We start from the raw sequence: 27,252 nt of genomic DNA, 5'->3' as shown, positions 1-27,252 counted from the left end.
CATTTACTTAAAAACCTTTCTGAAAGTCTGCTCTGGGTCTGCTAAAGACAGCAAAAAGGCTGCTGGTAAGAGTGACTAGCAAGAAAACTATTCTCCAGCCGAGTTCTTAAACATATAATAATGGAGATAGTAACAGATTAAAAAGTAATGAATCTGGAATCTCTGCCAATTTCAACATCTGAGGTATTTTCATTTGTAACAGATAAAAAGTAATAGAGTATTCTATTACTGCTAAGCATACAGGACCCACAGGTGTTTTCAGTACTACTCAGCTAGAATACTATCTTTTCCTTCTACTTCTACAACCTGGGGACTCAGACGTCTTCTTGGCAGCCATGATCTCCACATAAAATAGACTCTACAGGCCTTGCAAATGGAAAATCTCGGTCTTGGGCAAGTCACTTTAACCTTTCTCATCAGTAAAATGGTCACTAATACCAATATCACAGGATTGTGAAGATTAAAGCACCAAGGATTACGGAAGTAACATTTCCTGTCCCATAATCCCAGGCTTCAAACTACTATCAACAATCATTTGAACCAGCCAGACAGTACTCTCTGAAAGTCATTTTATGGACAAACTAATTATTGTTTGGGAATGGAAAATCTGGTCATAAACCACTAATGAGGCAGGGGAAGGGGAAGGAATTGTAAAAGAGCAGAATGGGTAGCAATAGCTAGAAATAATTTCAAATACACAGGCCTCTAGTTTCTTGCCAATTGTTTAGATTTACTTCCCTCGCACACCCTTTGGCCTCTGTGGTACATCCCGCAGGCATGTGTCCAAAACAAATCTTTACCACTTTAAAATCTGGTGGGGGAGGGGAGGGTACTGAATTTTCTCAGAGGTGAAATTCATGAAAGCATTAACCTGCTTGAGAGGAAGGTGAGGATTTTCTAGAAGAAAAGTTTGAGGAAGTTTGAGAATAAGGGAGGCTTTTTCCTCTTCGTGAGCTGCACGGCTTTCCCTATATCCTCTAAACTAATATATTATTTGGCATAAGTTTAAAGACATTCCCCTCATCTAACTTTCTTATATTCCAAGGAAATTGCCAATGATTTAAAAAATAAGCCTCTCACTTTATGTAGTCAAAGTGTTCCAAAGGGCTTTTGTATTACACTCTTAATAAAAGGAACAATCCCCAGTTGCGTAGAAGCTAAGACTAAGGACTCCGGAGCTAGTCTGCCTGGGCTTGGAAGCAAGCCTCGGCACTTCCCAGCTTACTACAGTGGGCAAGTTATCTGATGGCTCCAGGCTTTGGTTTCCTCATCAGTAAGACGGCAATACTACCTGTGCCCTCTCCAAAGTGTTGTTATGAGGATGAAATGAGCTAATATTTGTAAAGTGCTTAAGAACTGTGGATGGCACAAAGTGTTATCAAAGCAACTATTAAATTAAAATAAATAAATCCCTAATCTGGGGGGTAAAATTTTACCTAAGCATATAGTAAGGGGTGGTTTGAATTTCTTCCAAAGACAGTTCTCCAAGTGGTCAAACGCAATGCTTTACGAGCAGAAGTTTGGGGAGTCAGACTCCTGGCTCTGCCATCCTCCATGTGGCCCTGAGCTGGTCACTTTAACCTCTCCCTGAACCTTTGCTTCTTCATCTGTAAAATGTGGATAATAACAATTAGCTAGCAGGTATGCTGTGAAGATAGACTGAGAAAATACAGATGTAAAGTTCTGGGTACAGACAGAGGAAAGTATTAAGTGCTCAAGAAGTAAAACTCTTCCCCAACAACGTGTACATCCCAACCTACCATAGAGTCTGTAGCGACAGCTCTGAGCTGCTGTGAACTAACTTGTGAGTGAACTACCTCAAATACTGCAATCTGAGCTGGGCTTTTGTGGAAGTTTTATCAGGGCTGTGGGGCAACCTGAAGAAGCAAGAATCAGGCAGGTGAACCGAACCAGGATCCAGAATCAAGCTGGATCATAGGAGGAGGAGGGAACATGACACCAACAGTTATGAACAAAGCCAGGACCAGGCTCCTCTCCAGGCTGAGCAAAGAGCTAAAGATCTAAAAACAAGCCCCAGAAAGAATTTTCCAGGTAAACAGCCCTTTTGAAATGATCTGTTCTGAAAGCTCTTCTGGCCACTGGACTTCTTAGAAGTAGGTCTCAATTATAATTCAAAAGGAAAAATAACTTGAGAAATGGATTGTGTTTAAAGGAAACTGAAAAGAAAATCACAATGAAGGCTTATTCAGGTGAAAGGAAAACAAAGTCAACAGGTTGGTTCACTCAGACAAAAAGGGCTGGGGTACAGGCAGAAACTCCCTTTAAGAAGGGTCCTCCTAAGGTTAAATAAAGCACCACCTCCAAATACACTAGCTTGTGTTTTCTAAGTATCTGATACCTCAAGTAATAGTACCACTGTCTCTAGTTTTTCACAGGTAAGAAGAGAGAGTTTCCAATTTTTTTTAATTAAGAAAATTAAAATCCCTGAGACTTTAAGCTTTCGCTATGACTGAAAAGAATTGTAATTAGGAGATCTGACTATACACAAGCAAAGCTGAAAGTCACAAATTCAATAAAAGGAGGGACAATAATAAAAAAATTTACTTTCTTAATCTTAGTAAGGAAAAGCACTTAATAATGCCCTCCAAATTAAGGCTACTAATGCAATATCAGTGCATGGTCAATAAATGCTGACTACTAGTACTATTATTAGTGGGACATACATTTGGAGCTGCTCTTCCAGTCACATCGAGTCCTCACTGGCAGGGATAAGCCAGCGTGCAACCCTGACAGAGGACAGACCCCATCACGTGGAGGCAGAGGCACAGCCTCGGTCTTGCAAGAATTACACACCATCCAACTCGACAGTGTGAACTCCTTGGCACTATGAAGCTCAAGTGTTTTAAGATACATTTTCCTTTCTCAGTAAAGTCAAACATATTTCTTCTCTTGTTTTTGTTTTCGTTTTTCATCTTAACTCATGACAATGCTCTTTAAAGAATCTGAGAGCCCAACATGACAGTGCTATGGAGTAAGATGGAGCTGGATGCTGTCATTGCCTAATAGAGGCCAAGATCTCTCTGAAGTAGAACCCTTACTGTCCCAACAACTGTCAAAAAGAAACAAATAAGTGGCTCCATGTGGTGCTTTTATCACTTTTAAATTGACACTACAGGTGTAGCATTTGTACATCTGGCTGGTCAAGGGGGGGAATCTGAGCCAAAGCAGAAGGACCCTGACCCAGTCTTCCCACCCCCACTCCAAACACATAAAACCAATGGATAAAATAAAAGAAATACTTTCATATATAGTTGAGCTCCAAACCAAGAAAAGAAAATATACAGATGACAGAACAGGAACTCAAAATCGGACCTGTGAGTGGGAGCTCTGAATGCAATAGCTCAGGAGTCAATAATGAGACAGAGACCTATGCTTAGTATACTTAACGAAAGACAATTCAACTGACTCTTCAATGTTTACGTAAAAAGTGTGACACCACGAAACATATTCAGAGTAACATATGAGACTGAATAAGTAACAACTCACCTTGACACACCCAGATTCTTATCTAGAGCCACCCCATAAACCTGGTGGGAAAACACCATTTTTAGTGGGTTTTCCATAATTAAAATCTAAAGAAATTTGGTCTCTAAAGTGTCTAGAGTATCTTTTTAAGGCTTTGTTACCTATAGGGCCATGTATGGCCAGCAGGAAACTTAAAAAATTAAAAGCCATCTGAACTAATCCAGACTCTGGAAGATTAGAATCCTTGATTTGCAAGTGACCAGAAGAACCAGCACAAACTGGAGGACTCTGAGTAGAAATAGCACTCAATTAAAATACACAAATACAAACAACACCACTTCATTACAAACCAGTTCAACTGCTCTACATAGTAAAGTAAAACTGTCAAAGTCTAAATGTCTCAGAGCACATTTTAGAAAGGTTATTACTGAAGCACAAATAAGCTTAAAAGGACGAGTTCACAATGATTATTCACAAGAAACTCATTGGACACGTCTGAAGACTACTAGGAAACCAACTTGATCTGAAAACTGGTAAATAAGGGAAAAGAATCAAGCATTTAATCCATCTTTCCTACACAAACTCTACCTCAGGGTAACCAAGTAGTTAATAACATGAGGTTTCTCTATAAAGTTTCTCTCCAAAAAGTATTCCAGTTAATAAACGAAGAAGGTAAAATAGAAATGAAAAATCACCATTTTGCAAACTCTAAATCATGGCTTTAGACCGTGATCGTCAATGGCTGCCGACATCACAAAAAAGAAGACTAAACAGAAGGACGTACACAACATCCCCTAGAAAGAAATCCTGCCAGAAAATCTGAACCTGAATCAGACCAAGCCTAGATCTGATTTCCAGCCCACAGGAAACACAGGGGACAGATGAACATGTTGAATGATACCTCAGAGATGCAATCAGCGAAACCCAGACTCTGGGAAATGGGGCAAATGACCTTTTTTTCTTCAACAAATAAACTGGAATGAAAAAATGACAGAGATGAAAGCCACAGATTTAAAGAGACTTATGAGACATGCCAACCAAATGCAATGTATGAACCTTGTTTGAACACAGATTTGAACAAACCAACTATAAAATATAAAATAAAATATTTTGGGGAATTCCCTGGTGGTCCAGTGGTTAGGACTCCACACTCTCTGAGGGCCTGGGTTCAATCCCTGGTCAGGAAACTAAGATCCCACAAGCCAAGTGGCCAAAATAAATTAAAAAATAAATAATACAATATTTTAGACCATATGGAAAATTTGAACCCTGACTGACTAAACACTTGACGGTTTTAAGGAACTGCCATTTTCAGGTGTGATAGTGGTATTTTTAATATTTTTTAACGAGTCCTTATCTTTTAGAGATACACACTTAAATGATATATAGGTTTTCTTCAAAATAATTGAGTTGGGGGGGGATGATGATAAAAAGAAACGAAATTTGCCATAAGCTGATAATTGTTTTATGGTTACTTAAGGTATGTGAGGATTCATTATTTTATTCTCTCGACTTCTATATGTTTGAAATTTCCCACAATAAAAGCTAGAACAACAAAAGGCAAAAACAAAATGGATTCTGTCTCATTCTGCTTGAAGCATATTGCTCAACGCATTTGTATTATTAATGGCCCTCTTCTAAACATTTTGCCTCTTAAGAAGGACCCAAGAGGCCCCAACCTGACTAATAAAAATCCTGTGCCTGCACAAAGGTACCTTTCTAAATATAAGTAGCATTTAGCAGCCATAGATCAGTACATTACTTTCCAATCAGAAGGACCCAGGAGATGTAAGGGGCCTTAGAATTATTGTGAGTCCTCAAATTCAACTGCACATATGTGATTTTTGCAATGGTTAAATACTCAAATTACATCTACTATCCTACTGAGTATATAAAATGTCATAAGCACGAGCACGCACAAACTTATCTACAAGGATGTACATCACAGTGTTGTTCCAACAGCAGAAAACTAAAATCAAACTCATGTCTAATGGTAGGGAAGGGATTAAATAAATTACAGTTCATACACACTATGGAATACCACTTACCCATTTAAAATGAGGTTGAGGGGAAAAGAAAATGATGGGGAAAATGTTCACAATATAGCAAGGAGAAATTTGAGACAAAGTACATACAGAACATTGTCTGTTTTGAAGAAAAATAAAAAGTTTGCATAGAAAAAAGACCAAAGTATATACACCAAAATTGCAACAGTTGGGGCTTCCCCGGTGGCACAGTGGTTGAGAGTCTGCCTGCCGGTGCAGGGGACGCGGGTTCGTGCCCCGGTCCGGGAGGATCCCGCATGCCGCGGAGCGGCTGGGCCCGTGAGCCATGGCCGCTGGGCCTGCGCATCCGGAGCCTGTGCTCTGCAACGGGAGAGGCCGCAGTGGTGAGAGGCCCACGTACCAAAAAAAAAAAAAAAAATTGCAACAGTTTATTTCTTTAGGTGGTAGAACTATAGATGATTTTATTTTCTTCTTTGTGCTTTTATGTGTCTAGCAATTCTTCTATAATAAAGGCAGAAGTCCATAATCCCTTGTCTACAATTCAGGAATCCAAAAAGTTATGAAAATAAATTTTCGAAAGTTAGCGGCAGACTTGGTTAGGTGCAAAACTGATATGGAGCTGCTTCATATTTATCCCACTTAGTGTGAATATTAACAGGTTTCACTCCAAAATGTAATGTTTCAGAGTGCTGCCCCAGATCCCAGTAGGAGCTCAGTATCACCCTCCAGCACCCCCAAAATTCTGGATTCTAAACCCCAAGATTTCAGACAACAGATTGTGAACCTTTATCAGTTTGTAACTTTGCCACCGTTACCATTTTTAGGCTTTTAAAAATGGGACTCATATTTGAAAATGTTGGGAGCCTCTGCTATCAATTACTATAAATTTTTAAATGGGAACATTAAAAACAAAAAACACATGTCCTTAACAAACAGGATTATCTTTCCAGATTCATCAAAGGTGGCGAGCACTGGGCTCCCATCATGTAACTGTAGTAGCCCAGGTTCACCAAGCCCTTGGCATATGCCAGGCATTATGTGTCTTACACATCTTAACTCATGGGATGCTGCCTCAGGAGGTAGGTACTATCCTAGGCCCATTATATATATGAACACACAGATGCTCAGAGAGGTTACATAACTTGCCTAAGTCACAAGGCAGAGATGGATCAGAGCCTGACCCTTAGCAGCCATGCTAAACTCTCACCAGTTAAGTAAGCCAGAGGGCTGTTCTGCTTCCTGGATCATCTCCACCGTTTTTAATAGTGGTAAGAACATCACAAGTAAAGCAGAGACAACTGACGTTTTAAAAACTCTTTTTTGATTTGTAAACTAAACAAACTTGATCTACAAATTACTGAGAAAGGATAAATATGAAGCCATACCATAAAATTTCTAGTATTACTACCATTAACTCTAACCACACCAAAGTTATTTGAAGATGTTCTATGAATGTAACAATATAATTTTCTACGCCACAAAAAATCTCCCAGTAATCTTTTGGAAATCGGTGTGGGTAACATTTTCTGAGGGCTCTCCAGAAGAGACCCAGTTCCTGCCCACAGGAGAGCCTGACATTTCCAAGAACAAACTCTCCACTATCTACTTTTGGGGCTTCCTTGGTGTCTCTGGGCTATAAAACCCAGTAATTTACTTTCTCTACTGAAGACTAGGGCAGAAATAGCCTCGACTTCCTTTTGCAAAACAAAATTCATAGCTGTTTGAGGTGAACAAACCAAGGAGGGTGAGGGGTAGGGAGAAGAACCTTCAAAGGGATTTTTCTGGCCAAAGATGCAACTTTCACTGGGACCAGAACCTCCCGGGACAAGTGAACATGTTGAAGCTGACTAGATACAAACCAAATTCTTCACAGGATTGTTTCACTGTTTCCCGTCTCTAATTTTTGTAACTAAGACACTCAAAAATGAACTTCAGGGACTTCCCTGGTGGTCCAGTCGGTAAGACTCCGTGCTCCCAATGCAGGGGGCCCAGGTTCAATCCCTGGTCAGGGAACTAGATCCCACATGCATGCCGCAACTAAGAGTTTGCATGCTGCAACTAAAAAAGACCCCTCATGCCGCAACTAAGACCCGGTGCTGCCAAAATATAAATAAACAAATATATATATAAAATAGATTCTCTTTTTAAAATTTTTTTTTCAAAACTGAACTTCAATCAGAGAATTAAGGGAGATCGCTGACTTAACAAACTTATGTTAAATTATCTTTTACTACCAGTAGATGCCTTACTCAGTTTAACATTAGGCATGCTCTAGATGTTTAGATATAAAGTAACCACGCTGCAGTCATTCCCAGGCATGCCACCTTTTTTGTTTTGTTTTGTTTTTTTAACAGGGGGACCACGTTCTGCTTTTGAGAAAGCAAAAATGTACAGCAATTCCAAATGAAAGGAAAAGGGTTGCCATCCCAATAAAATTATACTTAAAGAAGTATTTTAAGAAGTTCTTTAAAAATCATTTTTAATGAATTAAGAAGGTTTAGTGGAAGATCCAGAAAACTGCTATCCTAGTAAATAGTTGTGTTTTTTGTTGTTATTTTGCTCTTGCATTCTCTTAGAAGAGCAGAAACTTAGATCACACAAATCCATGAGTTCCTGCTTCTAAGGCCTCCCATTCTACATCCTTACATGGTCAGTGTTACACTCCTCAGGATGTTAAAATCATCTTGCTCAAAATAGGCACATTCAAAAGAAATCTAGCCCAGTAGGAGGGCAAAAGTAAAAGGGTCAGCATGAGAAAAAGCTGTCACGTCACTATAATTTCCAAGCTACACATCCATTCTCGGAGGCCATTTCAATAGAATGGTTAGGGTAATCACTCTTTTTTTTTAAAGTATGAATTCCTTAAATAAACATCAGGAATCTTCTTTTTTTTTTTTTTTTTTTGCGGTACGCGGGCCTCTCACTGTTGTGGCCTCTCTCGTTGCGGAGCACAGGCTCTGGACGCGCAGGCTCAGCGGCCATGGCTCACGGGCCTAGCGGCTCCGCGGCATGTGGGATCTTCCCGGACTGGGGCACGAACCCGTGTCCCCTGCATCGGCAGGCGGACTCTCAAGCACTGCGCCACCAGGGAAGCCCAGGAATCCTCTTTCTTTAAAACAATGAATAACTTTGTCATATCTTCTAAATTTGGAGAGAACCCGTTATTGCCCCTCAAATGGGATCCAATTTTCAAAACTTTCCATTCTTCGGGCTTCCCTGGTGGCGCAGTGGTTGAGAATCTGCCTGCCAATGCAGGGGACACGGGTTCGAGCCCTGGTCTGAGAAGATCCCACACGCCGCGGAGCAACTGGGCCCGTGAGCCACAATTACTGAGCCTGCGCGTCTGGAGCCTGTGCTCCGCAACAAGAGAGGCCACGATACTGAGAGGCCCGCGCACCGCGATTAAGAGTGGCCCCCGCTTGCCACAACTAGAGAAAGCCCTCGCACAGAAATGAAGACCCAACACAGCCATAAATAAATTAATTATTTTTTTAAAAAAAACAACTTTGCATTCTTCATTCCTTATTTCAGAACCTTTTCATATCTTTGGGAAATTCATGACTGTTTTTGGATAATTTCCCCACCACCCACAGTAGAGTAAAAATCTAGTTTATAGTCAAATTTATTGCTACTGTCTATAAATTTTCAGATTTCTCCAGCAAGCCTCCTTGGCTTCTTTTCTTATTCACTCTTCTCATGCTTAAGAAATCAGCCCTATAGGGCTTCCCTGGTGGCGCAGTGGTTGGGAGTCCGCCTGCCGATGCAGGGGACACGGATTCATGCCCCGGTCTGGGAGGATCCCACATGCCACGGAGCGGCTGGGCCCGTGAGCCATGGCCGCTGGGCTTGCGCGTCCGGAGCCTGTGCTCCGCAACGGGAGAGGCCACAACAGTGAGAGGCCCGCGTATCACAAAAAAAAAAAAAAAAAAGAAATCAGGTATAGAACTTTCCTAGACTATGACACAATCTATTCCTCAATTACAACCTTTGGTCTGTTTCTCTGTGCTTCTGAACCTCAGGAGTGCATTTCACTTTACATCATTCACATTGACACATATCAGTATTTAGCTCATAATCCACTTCATAGTTTTAAGCTAATGAATTGTGTTTTCTTTTAACTTTTCCTTTCCTCAGAACGTTCTTCCCTTAGTTGTTAGAACACTTTTAATCCAAATCTTACTGTATTCTCAAACAGAAGTTGCTTTCCTGAAAATCAGTAGTTTCACTATAGCCATAAACATATTAAACTCTCCATCACATGAAAATGTGAGTGCCCTACTATGTGCCCAGGGCTGAAAAATACCGTGTTTAAAAAAAAAAAAGTTTAATACAGAGCCTGTCTCAAGCTACAGAATAAAGGCAACCATTCAACAATTAGAAAATGAGACAGTATTATATAAAGTAAAATCCATGCTATTCAGAACCTCTGTAGGACTAGGCATTTTAGATAACTATGCTTTCTAGATAATCTACTGCTTGTCCTTTGAAATAACAAATATTATATTTGAATTATTTAGATAGAAAACTAAAATTTTTTGTACTTTCATTAACAAGCTATACTGAACGTAGTTTAATCTTTATTTGATTGGCTAAGAGTCACAATAAACAGATACTACAGCACTAAGCTATAGTGCAGTGATGTTTGGGGCCTAACAAGGTGTGTAGGGCTATATTCATCTATGTTAATAGTCTCAAATTACTGGCGGTGGGAAAAATTATGCTAGCCTTTTATTGCTTTTTCTCTTATTTTGCCAATCTGTCATACAGACATATCATACTACTATAAACACTACAAGGGAACAGACCTTGTATTGGGAGAGGACTAATTTTGACAGACTACCTACTATGTGCCAGGCCTGAGATAAATTTTGCAGTGCATCTAACAACTGGCCTAGCACAAAGCAGAGGATGGGTAAACATTTGGTGGGTGAATGGCATTAGTGTGCCTGCCTGAGCAGGGCCTCTCCCTTATTTACTGTTTCTAATCTGCCGTGGCTTGGAAAACAGATACCCAAGAGTAAAAGAACAGCATTTAAGACATGTCTGGCATGGCACTTTGCACGTGGCAGGTACAGCATGGCAAAACTGTACGTGCTCAACGGAACTGGGGAAGCCTAACAGTGAGCGCTTACAATGTGCCAGAAACTGTGGTGAGCTTCTTCCATACATTACATAAGACAATACCTATAAAACAGATAATATTCCCCCATATCACAGATGTAGAAATTGTGGCTCAGAGTGGTTGAGTAATTCACAGAAAGTCAAGCAGCTAGTCAGTGGTAGCAGCGAAATATGAATCCAGGCAGTCTGACTCCAGAAGAAGTGGTCTGAAGCGTAATACTATACTGCTTCTGAATAAGTATACAGTAAATAAGTGAAGGTCAGAAGGACATGAAGTTCATAACCACTTTTTTTCCTAGTAGAAGTCTTCTTTGCTGACTTTCTGATCCTCAGCAGGTATGTTCTCAATTGGTGAGGGTTACTATATGTAAAGCAATAAACTGTGAAATCTAGGCAAGCAAAGTATGAGTTGACGTGCTACTGTTCACTGCAGATAACGGGTTCCAAAGAAGTAGAAGCCTGAGAGATCTGTGTGTATTAGGGTCATTAGGGAGGGCTTTAAGAGGTTAAGACCTAAGCCCAAGCAGTATAAGAGAAAAGGGATGGGTGAGAGAGGAGGCATTTTGTAGCTTAAGAATAAGCACAAAGCCTTTGTAGAATGGGGGTGGGGGGTGGGTTGGGTCATAAACATATGAGTAGACAAACATACTTGTGATCCAGAACATTTATATCCACTGCAGCTGTAAGCTCCTATTCCTGCCTGCTTGACTTGGTCACTCCAAACAGCCGGACAAACGTAGGCTGCAATTGACAATACTAGTGGGGTAGGATATGGCAGCTAATGCAAGGGCCAAATCTGAAGCTACAATTCCACAGCTCTCATTAAATAACCCAGGGTCCTTGAGGTGGGGTGTGTGGGCATAGGAGACCTACCCTCTACTATTTCCAAACCTAAAAAGGGAGGATATGCTGACCTAGGGATTATCTAAATGCATGGTTTCATTTTCTCAGAAATCTTTCACTAGGTTTAATCAGAGTCATCTCTAATTAATGACATACCTAGTGTAACTAGTGCCTGCAGATCCTCCCTGCCCCTAGGAGTCACAGGGATGAGAGGCCGGGGCAGCTCTGAGGCCATATACCATCTCGACAACAGATACAGGAGCAAGTCAGAAGGAGTCAGCTCTCTTACACAAGGGAGTGGAGACAACATCCACCCTTTATGACAGAGACTGGACATATTAACATGAGCCCCAAAGTAAAAAAAAAAAAGAAAATCAACAAAGATTTTCTAGTCTTGCCTAACTACAAGGTAGTTAAGGGGTGGGGGGGTGGGGGGGTAAGGTATCTCTGGCAAACAGACAAATGCTGTAGTATTCAGTTCATTAGAGACAGGCACCTCCAAACCGGTATGGTCTTTCTCTCATCTCTCAGACATCAGAAGTGCAGGAATATCAAAGTAATCCAGGTAAGATTCAAAACCCAATTTATGCATTCGAAGTACATTTATTGAACACTTGTGTCAGGCACTGATATAGGAACTGGGAATATAAACATAAAGACTAAGTCACTCTGAAAGATGGAAGTATAGCCATCCATTATTATTATTTCTTTTTATCACACCCAACCTCTTAAGGCTCCAGACAGAAAGTTCTTCTAGTGACCCACTGGCACCAAATAAGTCTCCTTTCCCACCTCAGTGCCCCTGATCATGGTGTGCCCACTTGGAACGCTCTCATAGTACTTCACCTACCCAAATCCTCACATCCTGCAAAGTCAGCTGAAGTCCCCCTCCTCCTGGAAGCCCTGATCTCCATCTCATCCCACAGTGATGTCTCATTTCTCTGAACTACTAACAGTGAGTACCACCATCAGTTTATGTAGAAATGTATCATTTCCTAATTGATACTTTTATTTATTCAACAAATCCTGAGTACTAACTATGTGACAGCATTGTTCTAGGGGCTGGAAATTGCCGCAAATGGTACTGGTTTTTGCCTCCCCAAAAGAACCCCCTGGGAGAATTCTCTTAGACTGCTTTTTAATATCTTCCTGTATAGACCTGGGTTTGCACTCAGTGCTTAATACCTAACAATTTATTAGAGCCTTGGGCTTTTTAGGTCCAAGCTCACTCAAATTGAAGTTACATAAACTAATGGGGAACAAAAGCGAATGAAGCCATTTCTAAATGAACTTCCACTTCTTAAAAACCTCAAAAGAACAAGGAAGGAAAAGAAAACCGGCTATGAAAGTGCTGCTGAAACAACACATTTTACTCACACTGACAAAGCACCTACAATCCCCCCTCCAAGCCACATAAAAACGACCTTTTTCTCTCAATCCTTACAGCTCCAGATTCAAGTGTTTATTTTAACAACAGACCCTGGAAAAGTTTAAAGCACCCCTCAGCTTCCTAAACAAGTCTTTCTAAAGCTTTATTTTTTGATGAATAAACCCCCTGATGAACCCTGCATATGACACTTAACAGACTAATCCAATGAGATTCACTATAAGGAACCAGAATGGAAGCTTCAAGCACAAGAGGGGCTCAAAGAACACCACTTTGAGCGTGATAAACCCAGAGGCAATTTTAATATAAACAACAAAAGCCACGTCCTGCAGAGCCTGGTGGAAGGTTCCAAGTTCCCAAAAGAAGGGAATCAAGAGAATTTCCTCCAAGGGAACCGCGAGATTCTGCAAGGCGTGGGAGTTTCTGCAGGAGATGAGGGAGATTTAAAATATACATATTTTCTGCTCTAAAGTGGCTTGTGAGATACAACAGCTGGCACCCAACAGCGGGCGAGGGTGAAACCCGGCTGTGCCATGCGGCGGAGGCTGCCACCTGGGCACTCCCACCATTCTTCGCTGCCGGGTTAGGCGAGACGAGGAGAGCCTGACGCCGCGCGGACCCGCACCGGCGACCCTCGCCCTTTGGGCCGCCTGCCCTCGCCCCAGGGCACCCCGCAAACCCACCCCACCAGGGCCTCCGGAGCCCCGATCTCTCTGGGGACCCAGGAGACGGGCAGGGGAAGGGGGGTCTCCAGGCAGCTGCCCAGCCCCGTAGCGTTACCCACCTGAGCAGGCTGGATAGGGGATGGCTCGAGGAGCCAAGACCACCGCCGCCGCCGCCGCCGCTGCCTCCCCCTGAGCCCCCGCTGCCGCCGCCCCCGAAGCCTGAGGAGAGCCGCTTCCCGGACAGCAGCTTCTCCACGGCCGGGAGGTGTCCGGTGCGGGCCGCCTCCAGCAGCTCCTGCTCCTTCCCCATCCCCAGGGCCGCCGCCCCCTGGACCCCCTTTCCGGGGCCGCCGCCAAGCCTGTTCTGGCTCGCAAACTTTCGGTCTCCGGGCAACGCGCCCCCCAAACCGGCCGGGACACCACCCCCCTCCCCCCGCCTTTTCCCCCAGGAGCGCGTCACTTCCGGGATCCGGCGTCACGCGTCAGAGCGCCCCCGAGCCCCGCCCCCTTGCCCACCTAGCTGGGCGGGGCTCAGCGAGCGGGAGCAGGTGGTTGTGGTCTGCGCCAAGTGCACCCCGCTGTGCAGAGATAGGCCTCCCAGGTCAAGAAGAGAGCGTCGCAGGGTCACCCGCTGTATAAGTGGAAGGGAAAAAACGCGGTTCACCTGTCTGCGCCTCCCGAAGTGCGCTCCTTTTCCAAAGGTTTTGGGAGCTCGCAGGACACAAAATACGGTAATTCATCCAGGCGTGTAGAAACAAAGAGAGGAATATGGTAACGCGCACCTACATTTCCAAGGCCATTCCTTCTGAACACATAAATATGTAATGGGTGTGGGAATCTAGTGATAAAGACGTGAGTAAAATGCCCGCCTCCGTACCGCAATGAGGAAACAGAGGAAAATTTTAAAAGGGAAATATCCGCACTTCATGCTCCCAATCCCTGAAATGGCTCGTTAAAGCGAAACACTCAAAGGAAATATCTCCCTCCCAGTAGGATTTGTTTCCCCTTACTTTTTTTTTTTTAAGCCGCCCCCGAGGCATGCGGGATCCTAGTTCCCGGATCTGAGATCGAACCCGCCCCTCTTGCAGTGCAAGTGCGGAGTTCTAACCACTGGACCGCCAGGGAAGCCCCTATTTCCTCTTACTTTTTTTTTTTTTTTTTGCGGTACGCGGGCTTCTCACTGATGTGGCTTCTCCCGTTGCGGACACAGGCTCCGGACGCGCAGGCTCAGCGGCCGTGGCTCACGGGCCCAGCCGCTCCATGGCATGTGGGATCCTCCCGGACCGGGTCACGAACCCGTGTCCCCTGCATCAACAGGCGGACTCTCAACCACTGCGCCACCAGGGAAGCCCTCCTCTTACTTTTGATGACATTAACCAAAGTGACATTAAAAGTCAGATTTGTAAAACCGACCCCAATCTTGAGTCCTCGTGAATTGGGAAAATCATACAATTGCGTAGAATCCGCCTGTTTTTTGTTTGTGGTGCTAGGACTGTTCCTGGCTCGAAGTAGACGCTCAGTAGTTGTGGAGTTAATACTGCATTGTTTAAATTCTGTTCAAGCTGTATGACTATTTTCTTTCTTTTTAGGTGCTTGAGGAACGGAAGAGAAACGCTGGCAATTCAATGTTAACACAAGCCCGAGGTCTCTGTCCAATTGAACTGTAAGAGGTTGAGTTCCTGCCTGCGTTTGCCCGGTAGCCGCATCCCACAAGGGCGAACAACGGAATTGAGTTTTCTCCTGTCCCCAAACTTTACTCTGAGGAAAGCGGATTAAGGACGGAGTTCACTGACACTGCGTTTTGAGAAAGACGGAAAGGAAAAAGAAGCCCTTCAGTAAACAACAAAGCCCTCCTTTACAAATGCTGGTTTCCCAAGGTGGAAAATCCACAAACTGATTTCCGTGCCCTCAATTTTCCCTCTCCCCACCGCCACCAAATCAGAAGTAAATCGGAGCCGTGAAGTCCTCTAGGCGCGCCTCTAAATGACCCCGCGGAGGAGCGGTATGGGTGATGTCATAGCAGCGCGACGACAGGAAGTAAGCTCCTGGGCTGCGGTGCTGCGCGGAGTCCCGAGGTCCTGAGTCTGACAGCATCGCGATCTCCTCTCCCATCTTTCTTCTCGCCGCCATGGATGATTCCTGCGAGTCGCCCACGGAAAAAGGTGGAGAGACAGGGGAGTCAGATGAGACGGCCGCTGCTCCTGGAGGCCCGGGGGTTACTGACGCGGACGGAATCCCGGAGGAAACTGACGGAGACGCAGATGGGGAATTGAAAGAGGCCTCGGCTGAAGAAGGCGAGGTAGGGAGAGATGTGTTGATGAGGCCGGAGGAGTTGTGTCACTGGCTGCTTGACAGGCTTCTTGGTTGGTCCCTCCCAAGCTAAGATAGTGACCCTTTAGATCTGCCATCGCGGGGTTGGGGGGAGAGAGGAGACAAAACCTTCAGAGCCGGTTCAGTTCCCGAGACCCAAGCACTGGGTCAGTATTTTTAATCCCTGCCCTTAGGCGTTAAAGCTACTTCTAAGGGAATTTCAAATTGCCTCTTGGTTTTCCTGGTGAGGAAATTGAGGTCAATGCCAATCAACACTGAAACTTAGGGCAAAAGCTAGAACCCAGGATTCCTAGTACCACTTTCACCTCAATATGGTTTCTTAGATATTGCTTAAGTGTAACTTTGTCATTATAGGCTGCGGAGTCGTCAAAGGGAGACTTTGAGGTAGTTACTAATTTAGTCACGTTCTTATCCTCTTCGGACATTTCACTGCTACCAGTGACCTGGGTGCTAATGTCCAAGGGTCTTTATAGCACCAAACCTATCAATTGTGCCATCCCAAGAGCTTCAGCAGTGTTGCTCCGCTGAGCATCAGTCAGGATACTAGAATCTCAGCGTTCTCTAGGTTCCATTTCTAAAGGTAGATTCTTGGGGTCTTAGAGCTATAATTCCTGTTTGAATGTAAGTGTGAGAGCATGGGTGAAGACATTGAATTAAATGGAAACAGACTTTCAGAGCATAAAGTTGTATCAAAATATATAAAGTTAAGAACTGTTAGAAAAAGAAAAATGTGACAAAACTACTTTAAGAAGGAACTTTAAAAACAGATCTCAAGGACAGAAAGGATTTAAGTAATAATTAGCTTAGTCCAGTAAAAAGCTCACTACATACAGAAATTTGCACCTAGAAGATAAAAAAAATTTCTGATGCTTGTGAAACACTTTTTTAAATTGATCATATACCAGACCACAAAGAAAAGCATAAATTCTTAAAAGTAGAAATCATAACAGATCATATCCTGTTAGTACAGTGCAATAGAACCTGAAATTAAAAACAAAAATTTCTCCCACTCCCACTCCCTCCAAAAAACTAACACCTGGACATTTTAAACTAGTTTCTAGATAGCTTTTGGATTAAAGAAATTAACAAAGAGAATGCCACGTCAAATCCAATGGGATTTGACCAAAACTTTATTTAAAGAAAAATTCATAACCTTACATATTTTTACTAACAAACAAGAGATATTGAAAATAAGCACCCAGCTCAAGAAACCAGAAAAAGAACAAAATAAACCAGAAGAATGTAGGAGCAAGGAATTAATCAGGATGAAAGTAGATGTTAATGAATTAGTGCTTTAAAAACATAAACAATAAAATTAAGACCTGGTTATTTGAAATGTAAATGTACAACATTATGAAATAAGAAAGGGCTATAGGCACTGATATGGAGATCTTTAAGCTTTAAGAAAATTTGATGTTCAAGTTTAGAACAAGTAATTTTGAAACTTCAAGAAAAATGGCTCATTTTTAAGGATAATATAAATCACCAAAATTGAAGCACAGAGAAGTTAGAAAATTTGTATATATCAGTAACTAGAGAAGAAGTTGAAAAGGTTGTTAAAGATTTACTGCCTTCGCTCTCAACATACTTCTCATATTCCTGTATGAGTTTAAATGTGAGCTTCTCTTTAAGGAAACAGAAGTTAAATCTCATTAATGAGGTTTGTTGTATCCTTAGAGTCTATATTGTTGGAGGGGATGAAGTTTGGATTTTTTTGTCATTATTAAACAGATATTAAACATCTAGTATGAGTAAAACAATGGTAAATATTTATGTGAGGAGAGATAAATAAGAGACAAACCTATCTTCAAAAAGTTGTCAGTCTAGGGGCTTCCCTGTTGGCACAGTGGTTAAGAATCCGCCTGCCAATGCAGGGGACACGGGTTCGAGCCCTGGTCCGGAAAGATCCCACATGCCGCGGAGGAACTAAGCCCATGTGCCACAGCTACTGAGCCTGCGCTCTAGAGCCCGCGAGCCACAACTACTAAGCCCGCGTGCCTAGAGCCCGTGCTCCGCAAGAAGAGAAGCCACTGCAATGAGAAGCCCGTGCACCGCAACAAGGAGTAGCCCCCAATTGCTGCAACGAGAGAAAGAACGCGCACAGCAACAAAGACCCAATGCAGCCAAAAATAAATTAATTAAAAGAACTAAAGAATAAATAAAGTTATCAGTCTAGTAATGGGAAGTAAATATTTGCATGATACAGTGGTATTGAAAGATAGGAAGAAAAGAGCCCTACATGTGGGAGAAGCTCACTTTAAATTCCCAAATTCAAAAAAACACTGCTTTGATGAGAAGGTGCCTCCTTTTTAATATTCTTTCCACATGGAATCATCATCAGTAAAGAGATCTATAGATTTAGACGAAGAAGAGCTGGCTGGGTGGAGAGGACTTTTATGACATCCCCTCTAAAGAATGAGGTCAGAAGAAGAGGATCAGGGGGAGAGTGGTTTTCATGATCCTTGGCACTACATTGCCCTTGTAAACAGATAACTGGAACTAGGATCATAGCTAACCTGGAAAACTGGACTATTTAGTAGGTTTTCTTTCCACAGCTGGGCTGAAAACTCCTTTAGGAGAGACAGGGTAGCTTATATTTGATGGTACAGCCAATGCCTGGAACCAAAAACTACAAAAATAAGTGGATTTGTTGTGTTGTAATGAGAAATGATGTCTTCTTACCTTACCCAAGTCTGGGAAGTAGACCAAATGTATAAAGGGTTTCTTTTGTCTTCTTAGCTCAAGAGTCAGGATATCTCAGATTTAACAGCAGTTGAAAGGGAAGACTCATCATTACTTACTCCTGCAGCCAAAAAACTGAAAATAGATACCAAAGAAAAGAAAGAGAAGAAGCAGAAAGTGGATGAAGATGAGATTCAAAAGATGCAGTAAGTCACTTTTCTGATCTTTCCCCTTTCAAGGCTCTAACCTGACCACACAAAGTTAATACATTTTTCTTGTCCTTAAATTTTTTTTTTCTTTTTTAAACTCAAAAGAAAATAAAGCACTTAATATTTTATTATGTTATGGTATAGAAAATATAAGTAAAAAGAAAAATATCACCATACCACCAAAATAAACACTGTTAATATTTTGATGTATATTCACCAAGATATTTTCTTTATACATATAAATCTATAAATTAAATTAAAAATTCCAAAGATGTTAAAGACTGTTTGTAACCTGTTTTCCACATTATATATGGTAAATGTTTTCCATGTCATTAATTATACATCTAGGTCATAATTTTCTTCAAAATGGAAATAGATTCATTATGTTTTCTGATAGTAAAAATGGTATGGGTTCATTACAAATAATTCAGAAAATACAGAAAAATAGAAAAAATAATTACTTATAATTCCACCACCCAGAGTTTACCCAGGGTATATATTTGGGTATATACCTTTTCAGATATATTCTTTAATGTTTGATATGTCAGTATATAGCTAAATATTTTCATGTCAGTAAATATGCCCATAAATCATCATTTTTAATGGCTGCATTGTATTCCATTATGTGGATGAACTATGATGTAATCTATTTCTGTAGTTCTGGTTTTTTTTTTTCTCTTTTGACAACATTATGATCAACATCTTTGAGCACATCTTTGCATACTTGTCCATTTACTTCCTAAAATAAACTCCTAGAAGGTAATTGGTAGTTTAAACAGTATGAACATTTTCAAAGGTTTTTCATTTGTATTTCCAGATTCTCCAAAAAGATTGTTCCACCTCACAGTCTACCAGCATGTATGAGTTTGTGTCCTCCCATCCTCACTAATACCATGCTTTTTAATACTTCTTTATCTGTTTTATGAAAAATGTTAATCTTTCTTTAGTTCATCATTTTAATTTCTTTAGTTAATACTGAAGCTTAATTTTTTTCCTCTCTATATATTGGCCATTGGTATATTATAAATTTCCTATTCACTTCCTTTGCTCATTTTCTAAAATTGGTATGGCCATCTTTTAATTTATTTGAAAATTTAACTATATATTAAGATTATTAACCCTTTTCCATATATTTTATAAAATTTCCCCTTAATCTGTTAATGTTGGAAACTACTGGTTTGAATATAAATTTACATATTAAATTTTTATCTTTAATGTGAAGCGTAGCCTTATGGGGAGAGAGAGCCTAATGCTGAAAACATAACCTGTATAGTGTGATTCAATGACCCAACGTTGTTGTTTTTGTTCTTAGTGAAGTAAGAAAGGAACTCGTATTTCACTTATTGTCAAGTTCCGTAAGAGTAGAGATGCTTTCTCTTCATTCCTCATAAACACTAAGCCTAATACTATTGATCCCTTGAAAAATTTATTTTTTAAATATCTGAGACTTGCTTTTATTGACATAATAATATACATCTTAAGTATTCATTCTTATAAGTGAACTTAATTACCTGAATCTTTGTCTAGAATCCTGGTTTCTTCTTTTTCTGAGGAGCAGCTGAACCGTTATGAAATGTATCGCCGGTCAGCTTTCCCTAAGGCAGCCATTAAAAGGGTAAGGATGGACTACCACACTCATTTCCATGAGCTATGAGAACTGAATGAGACTCAAGAGCTGTATCCATTGGCATTTTGAAGTGAGGTGTTAGGCAAGTTGGTGGAACATTTAGGCAGGAAAATAAAAATAGCATGCCCCTCAGTAATCTGACCAGTTGTAATTTTGTATTCTAGGGATAGGGTCTCAACAAATAGAATAGGCCATTATACACCTGAATCCTTTTGTTTTACTGGTGTCAATTTCAGATCCAGCCTTTAGTGAACTCTTTCAGTGCAGAGCTCTTATGGGTACTATGTTCCAAAGCCAGTCCTTGACTACCTTAATCACAGTCTTTTGTCCTTCTTTCAAGCTGATCCAGTCCATCACTGGTACCTCTGTGTCTCAGAATGTTGTTATTGCTATGTCTGGTATTTCCAAAGTTTTCGTCGGGGAGGTGGTAGAAGAAGGTGAGTGGTGTTGGTCTAAATACTGGATTGAGCCTGTGGTGGTCTTATTTCCAAGAATATCTATAGTGAGGGACTTATTAAGGCACCAGTGGTGGTTTCCGTTTACACTATAAAGGGAGCCTTGCATTCAGGAGAGCATGAACATTATTCCTTGAAAATTTCAATACTGGAAGGCCTGGAAACACCTAGGAAATCTGCCCTCCTGATTCCTGTCCTCAGCCCAGGGTGACAGAAGCAGACTCTGTATTTTCCTCCAATGGATTTTGCTCATTTCTGCTGCCAAAAGTAAAGGTACAAAAAAAAGCAGTCACTGGGGCTGACCAGTGTGGTATGGTGAGTAGTTGTCCCTGATGTTATGATCCCTGGGAACTGCCCCCTGTCCATCAAGTAAAGAACCTGGCTGCTGCCCATTGCTAATTTCTAGCTGGTGAAATACCTATTCTTTTAAGGAGAAGATATGTTTTAAACTGTTGCCTATGATAATACCTGATGTGGGATATACTAAAGCTAACATGATACATTTTATAGCGTTCTCTTAAGAAGGGAAAATGTGTTGGTTTATTTCTTTAGCAAGCTTAAGAGAGTTAATGAGAATTACAGGACTCAAAAGGATTGTAATACATAAGCTCTTGTGTGATAATGAAACTCTCTCCTTGCCCTCTGTTTAGCACTGGATGTGTGTGAGAAGTGGGGAGAAATGCCACCGCTACAACCCAAACATATGAGGGAGGCTGTTCGGAGGCTGAAGTCGAAGGGGCAAATTCCCAACTCGAAGCACAAAAAAATCATCTTCTTCTAAACCACAGTCTAGAAGGGCCTGGTACTGAAGGAAGAAGTACTCATTCCAGACTTTCTATTGCATGAGACTGTCTGCACTGGTGCTTTAGTATCTCAGTCCTCGAAGGATTCCATGATGCTTTAATCTCTTCCTCAAAACTCTCATATTCATTATACCTTGAAGGCATGCAGCCTGTTTCATACTTGCCTTGACTAAATATTGGGACCTCTGAGGGCATTCTGAGGCATTTAACTATTACTGGATAGTTGGAAGAAGAAAGGTTGATGAACCTTAAGCATCTTCTGGACAGGAATGCTGCTTTCAGAAAGAAAACCCTTCCAAGACGGTTTGACGGTTTCACATTGAAGCCTGAAGTTGCAATGACTTAGGTTGTTTCTTACATTTGGTTTTAAGTAAATGAAACAATCAGAAACTTTTGACTTGTGATACTCTACCATGAAGGACACGGTGACAGCAGGAGTAGTGGAATAGTCTGTCCTTGTAAACATTTTGGTGAGTGATCATTAAACTGTTTTCCAACTTGCCATGTTTGCATTCATTTTCTGTCTAGCAGGTTGGAATGGTGGGGAGAAGTTCATCGTTCTTTTTTGGTGTCAGAATAAAACTGGTCTTGGCTTTTTTGTGAAAATTTGAGCCCTCCCCATTTCCTACCAGAACCAATAAAATTTTATCTCATAAAAGAGTACTTAAAGTACTTAAAAACAATGTAAAAACCCGTATGTTTCAATTGCTATAAACAGATATACCAGAACCAATACTGTTTAATAAGTTTAATTTGCTTTTTTCAAGTGGTTCACAGAACCAGTACACTCAAGGTTTGATTAGGTACTGCAACATTAATATTTCCCAATACTGACCAATATTCCAGTTCATTGGATACATTCTCATTGTTTTCCTCACGTAGAGGGGAATGGAGTGACCTTTTATTGACAGTGATTAGCAGTAATAAGGCTACTGTAATATAATTGGCAATCTCCAAGAATTCTTTCCTCTCAATCATTTGGTGTCATAAGGAGAGGGGTTTTGAAGCTGTTCTCTTTTGAAGCTTTCCTGAGCATGTCTTAGTAAAGATTCCAATTCTGTTTAGCACCCTGAGTGGGGGAAACAGCTTGGACACACAAAGTTGGGCAAATATGGATTTTAGTATCTTACGTTAAAACTCATGGCTTTAAACGTGTAGTTAGCCAATGGAGAAGACACTTCAGTAGTGTATTCCACAAAGAAATGCTGTAAGACTCAGGCTAAATCTTGACCAAAAACTAATATATTGAAGGGAGAAACAAAAACAGATCTCTTAACTCTCAGAGGGAGCTTTTTAAGTGGTTATAAGAACTATACCTATTGCAATTTGAGATACTGGATATGGCTGAAATTTACAGATAATAAAGAAGGAAGTTCACATCCCAAGTCTAGCCACTTAGCAAAGCCTCACAGTTTAAGGTTATCTGAGAGTGTTTCCCCTTGTATCTGTTGTAAGAGAGGGAGAAAATAATCCCCATTCAACAACAGCTACTATCCATACCTACCCAGAGGTGAGTGGGAATATTCCTATTCTAGCAGAAGGTGGGGGAAGATCCTGGGGAAGGCCATAGTCCCTGAAAGGATAGGACATCACACCAGAATCTCTTGAAACAGTAATTACTATGGTAAATCACAAGGCAATGACACAGCTCTTGCAGTTCTCAAATAACCATCCTACTAGCTTGTGTAGCAATGTTGTTTCCATAGTTTTGTGATATTACTGTAACTGTTTTTGCAAGTTTAGGCAAGTATTAACTAGGGGAGAGAAAAAAAACACAAACCCTTAGTTTAAAGGTTTGGAATGGAAACTTCCCATATCACTATGTTCAAACTATCTCTTCTTTCTACTACCGACTGAACTAGCCTGTGGGGAAACTGATGTAAATGGGCTAAATGGAAGCATTTATGTTATGGGGTATGTGAGGGGTGGCTTATCCCTTGTATATTCCATAGACAGGAACCATTCCTTTCAGAACCATGAAAAAGGGTACGTGAAGGTTGAGGCCTGTGGCAAAATGAGGGTCAGATTAAATACACAGCAAAAAGCAGCCATCACGAGAATAGAACCTACTCCTTCTGTCCTAAGTCTAATAAACTAGGTTAATTATTCCAGTGAGTTGAAAACAGAATTTGAGATGGATAACCGTCCCTGCAGCTCAGCTAAGAGAGATTTAAACCAGTCCATATGCACTAAAGCTCATCTCTAGTGTATCTGTGTAAACAGGAACTCTAGACAATCACAGATGATACATAGGTGTAAATGCTTCACAGCTGAAATGGTGATGTGCGGTGGCTGAAGCCTTTTGAGGGGGAGCAGTGCTATCACTCCAGACATTTTCTTGAGGTATTGTTATTTCTTGTTCACAGAGTCTTAGAGCTTCAAGGCAGAAATTGTAAGCAGTCCAAAGGAGCTGATACTACTATGTTTTCCTTCTGCCTTTTTCCTTTACATTTATCCTGAGGACTACCAACAAGGTCACATTTCTTCATTATGAAAGTCATTCTTCCCCCAATGAATAGGAGTATGAAGTTATACAAGATGATTTTTACTAAAATTCCATGGGACATTGACCCCAACCACATTTCCTGAGGCAAGAACTTCAAGACACAATGCCCAAAGCTGTCACATAAGGAAATTCAAATTCTAGGGCTCCATTTGTCACATGGACAGGAGCGCCAGAGAGCCCAGAAAACCTGACTGAGCTCTGCTCATTAAAGGGGTGAGCCTCAGTGCTTGCCAGATTTGTTTCTATTGCCTCCCACCAAGCACAAGCTTAAAGTGAGGGTGTACCAAGCAATTCTCTGCATGGAGGGACACAGTGGGTAGAAAAGGAGGGGAAAGGAAGAGAATCAGAATGTGATTTTATACCAATTCAGGTGAACCTAAGGTTGAATAATTCTATTTTCTGGCTACTGGCTCTCCCTCCTCCCCCTTTAAACACATTAGAAATGCCATACTTGAGAGGAGCAGTGATTCTTTTTGTTCATCGTTCTGCCTTTGAAAGAGGCACTTAAGGGGGAGTCTGTGGAGGGATGCAGTTACCCTCTCTGTTGTATATCACCAAATAGCCCTAGTTTTCCATAATTCCTCTTGGAAAACCATCATGCAAGGATTCCTCTTAAACCTTCTGTACCCATACAGTTTCTGCCAGCACCACTTCTTGAACAATGACCTCTAGAAGTTTCTGATTTGCTACGAGAAGTGCTTTCTTTTACCTAAGGCTAATAGGTACGGCCCTAGAGCTAGTATTTTGGGACCTGAAGAACATGTCCCTGCTCTTGACTGAATATCTGATCTAACACTACCCTCAGCTTTCATCTTTCCAGAACTGGGGCCAACATTTTAAAGATGTGTCCACATGTGGAAGTACCTCCACCACCTGATAATTTTTGCTGTTCTCTGGACCTTTACCCTCTTCACCATATACTTTGTAAATAAGGTCACTAGAAGTGCACAGATAATTTAAGACATTACCATGGCCTTGCATGAGGTGCTGTTTTCTGTGTTGGCTCCACGTGCCCTTCCTGATGACGCAGTCGGACTTTTGGCCACAGCAGCACACTGACCCCTCCTCCCTCTCAGCAATGCTTAGGTTTCTTTCCTGAGTTCTAACAGAGCTCACTGCCTCGCTGGTTGCTGATTCTCCCATAAGTGCATTACTTCACACTTACACAGAACCTCACCTGCCACTTTCCTGAGTATTCACAGCCCAGTCTGTGAATCTTCTGCAATTTCACTTCTTTTTTTTCAATTTCTTCTGATTTATCTTTCACTGCCTGGAAGCAGTGACATTTGATTGCACTGTAATATCCCCCTTTCAGGTTATTTATAAAATTCTTAGATAAGGTTAAACCAAGCATCAACCCATAGGGAAATTACCCTGTTAACATTCTCTCTAGAAAGGTATTTATTTTTAAGTCTCTACGTTGTTTCCTAAGCATGACAGAACATTCCCATAATCTCATAGTAATTGTTGTTTTTAAGATTACCTTAGTGACGAACCACAACAAAAAGTCTGTAAAAGTCTGAGCAAATTAGATCTTGTTCCTTCTTGAACACATTTTTCTTTTTATCCTCAAAAAACTAGAATATACAAGTCAGGCATGATTTCCCATAAAGGAAACCATTTTATCTTTCCTTCAGTAGGTCATGTGTGACTAAGACTTTAGTGACACTACTAAATCACTATTTTGCCATCTTGCCAATTCAAGGTGAGTTAGCTGATGAACTTCTGTCCAACACAGCTTGAAGTATATCACAGAGCAGTATGGATGAAGATGGAGTGTTGGTAAAGAATTTGGTAGTAAAGAGAAAGGGGGAAATAGCTCTTTCATCAGGCAGGGGCAAAACCTAGCTAGGTTGAAGGGTTTTGTTTTGCTTTGTCTTTTACTTAAGTCAAACTAACATGATTTTAAAAAGCCACAGCGATAGAGGGGGGTGAGAGGAAACAGGCTGAGATGTTAATGTTACAGTTTAAAACACATTTTTCGCTCCCAAACAACCAAGTGCTAATGAGAGTGCTGGTAGAAAGTCATAGTGCTGGGAAAGCAGATGCGCCAGGGACCCCGGGGAGACAGGAAATAACCTGTGAGGTGCAGCTGTGGAAGAGAGACAGGACACAGCCAGCAACAGCGGCGCAGAACCAAGCTCCCCTACAGATCCTCACCATGTCATGCCTTCAACCTAGCTCAGGGTGAATAGTTTCTTCTTAAATTTCAAACAAATTGCATTATAGAAGGGAAAGATGATACAAGTGAGCTGCTACTGTTGTTTACTTCCTACCACAGCATCACAGAGATGAAAGCATCACAGAAAGAAAGCTTAACCCTGAAAAATCTGATTGTAATATGAGCCAAGATGACATGAGCTTGGTTTCCTTTCCAAACAAGGCAGAATCCATGTCTCGTTTATTCTTGTGCCTCCCCAGGCTCCCACCTTGCTGGCTATTTCCTGTTCCACTCTACTACCGTGGCCGAAGCTCAGGCCAAGGACTTCTCAGGTCGACTACAGGAAGCTCTGGAACATAGAATCTTTGATGGCTCTGTGGGTGACCAACTGAGGAGATGGGTACTCTGCCTTGATCACACAGGTGGAGCAAGCAAATGTCTCTGCTATGAAACCAGACGGTGAAATGACCCTACAGTGTTGAGGAGATTCCACCTAGTGTGCAGAGGGCCAAAAGGCTTTATACAGGAAATACGTGATGCCTGAGCCACACACAAAGCTGCCCCCAACTTCCTGGAACGTGGTAATACTTTGCCCTGTCTTCCATCCAAGTCAGAACTGCTAGTAGAAAGGACACCACGAGGAGTGAGTTGAGCATCCTTAGCTGACTTGTCCAACCCTGGATGGTGCCTGTCGCAGGTGGTGCGATTGCTGGTGATCTCCTCCTCTCTCCTTGGCACAGATGGCTGAGCCACTGCTGTCAGAGCTCAAAGAGGGGGTTATATTTCCTAATCTCCTGAAGAAGTTTCTCTTTATCCTGGTTGGCATGAGCCAATGCTTGTTTAGTTTCTATAAGTTCCTTTTGTAGGGTAGGCAGTTCTTGTACCTGAGGAACAATTAGTAATTCACAGTGAATAAATAAGGTAACACACCTTGCAGAAACATCCAGTAAGGGAACGAGGAGTAAGAATT

General features: G+C 41.6%; 3 protein-coding genes across 4 annotated transcripts in view; 1 reads left to right on the top strand and 2 right to left on the bottom strand.

Moving 5' to 3' along the window:
• The window catches only part of ANKS1A (ankyrin repeat and sterile alpha motif domain containing 1A), a 188,062-nt gene extending 174,142 nt beyond the window's left edge, over nt 1–13,920 (bottom strand). Inside the window, 1 exon segment of the mRNA XM_060308659.1 lies at nt 13,628–13,920. Coding sequence (XP_060164642.1) covers nt 13,628–13,818 — 191 coding nt within the window. The 5' untranslated portion in view covers nt 13,819–13,920.
• Nucleotides 13,921–15,334: 1,414 nt separating this feature from the next.
• Nucleotides 15,335–22,117, top strand: TAF11 (TATA-box binding protein associated factor 11). 2 transcript variants are annotated; one of them, XM_030871015.3, is made up of 5 exons: nt 15,518–15,807; nt 18,579–18,727; nt 20,258–20,345; nt 20,698–20,794; nt 21,463–22,117. In XM_030871015.3, the coding sequence occupies exons 1-5, from the start codon at nt 15,637–15,639 to the stop codon at nt 21,591–21,593; spliced, it is 636 nt and encodes a 211-aa protein (XP_030726875.1). In that variant the 5' UTR covers nt 15,518–15,636; the 3' UTR covers nt 21,594–22,117. The 2 variants fall into 2 exon arrangements, with proteins under 2 accessions (XP_030726876.1, XP_030726875.1); XM_030871016.3 differs by lacking the exon at nt 20,698–20,794 and having other exon boundaries at nt 15,335–15,807.
• The window catches only part of BLTP3A (bridge-like lipid transfer protein family member 3A), a 60,624-nt gene continuing 52,199 nt past the window's right edge, over nt 18,828–27,252 (bottom strand). Inside the window, exon 21 of the mRNA XM_030871005.2 lies at nt 18,828–27,166. Within this exon, the coding sequence (XP_030726865.2) occupies nt 27,041–27,166 (126 nt within the window). The 3' untranslated portion in view covers nt 18,828–27,040. The remainder of the gene's footprint in view (nt 27,167–27,252) is intronic.

Source organism: Globicephala melas, chromosome 11 (assembly GCF_963455315.2).
Source record: "Globicephala melas chromosome 11, mGloMel1.2, whole genome shotgun sequence".
In the NCBI taxonomy this organism is placed as follows: Eukaryota; Metazoa; Chordata; class Mammalia; order Artiodactyla; family Delphinidae; genus Globicephala; species Globicephala melas.
This window is presented reverse-complemented; position numbering and strand designations above follow the sequence as displayed.

Excerpts from the sequence above, each read along its gene's own strand:
- TAF11 (XM_030871015.3), top strand. The coding sequence starts at position 15,637 with ATGGATGATTCCTGCGAGTCGCCCACGGAAAAAGGTGGAGAGACAGGG. Across the intron at positions 15,808-18,578 it reads CCTCGGCTGAAGAAGGCGAG|CTCAAGAGTCAGGATATCTC; the intron begins GTAGGGAGAGAT and ends TTGTCTTCTTAG. Across the intron at positions 20,346-20,697 it reads CTAAGGCAGCCATTAAAAGG|CTGATCCAGTCCATCACTGG; the intron begins GTAAGGATGGAC and ends CCTTCTTTCAAG.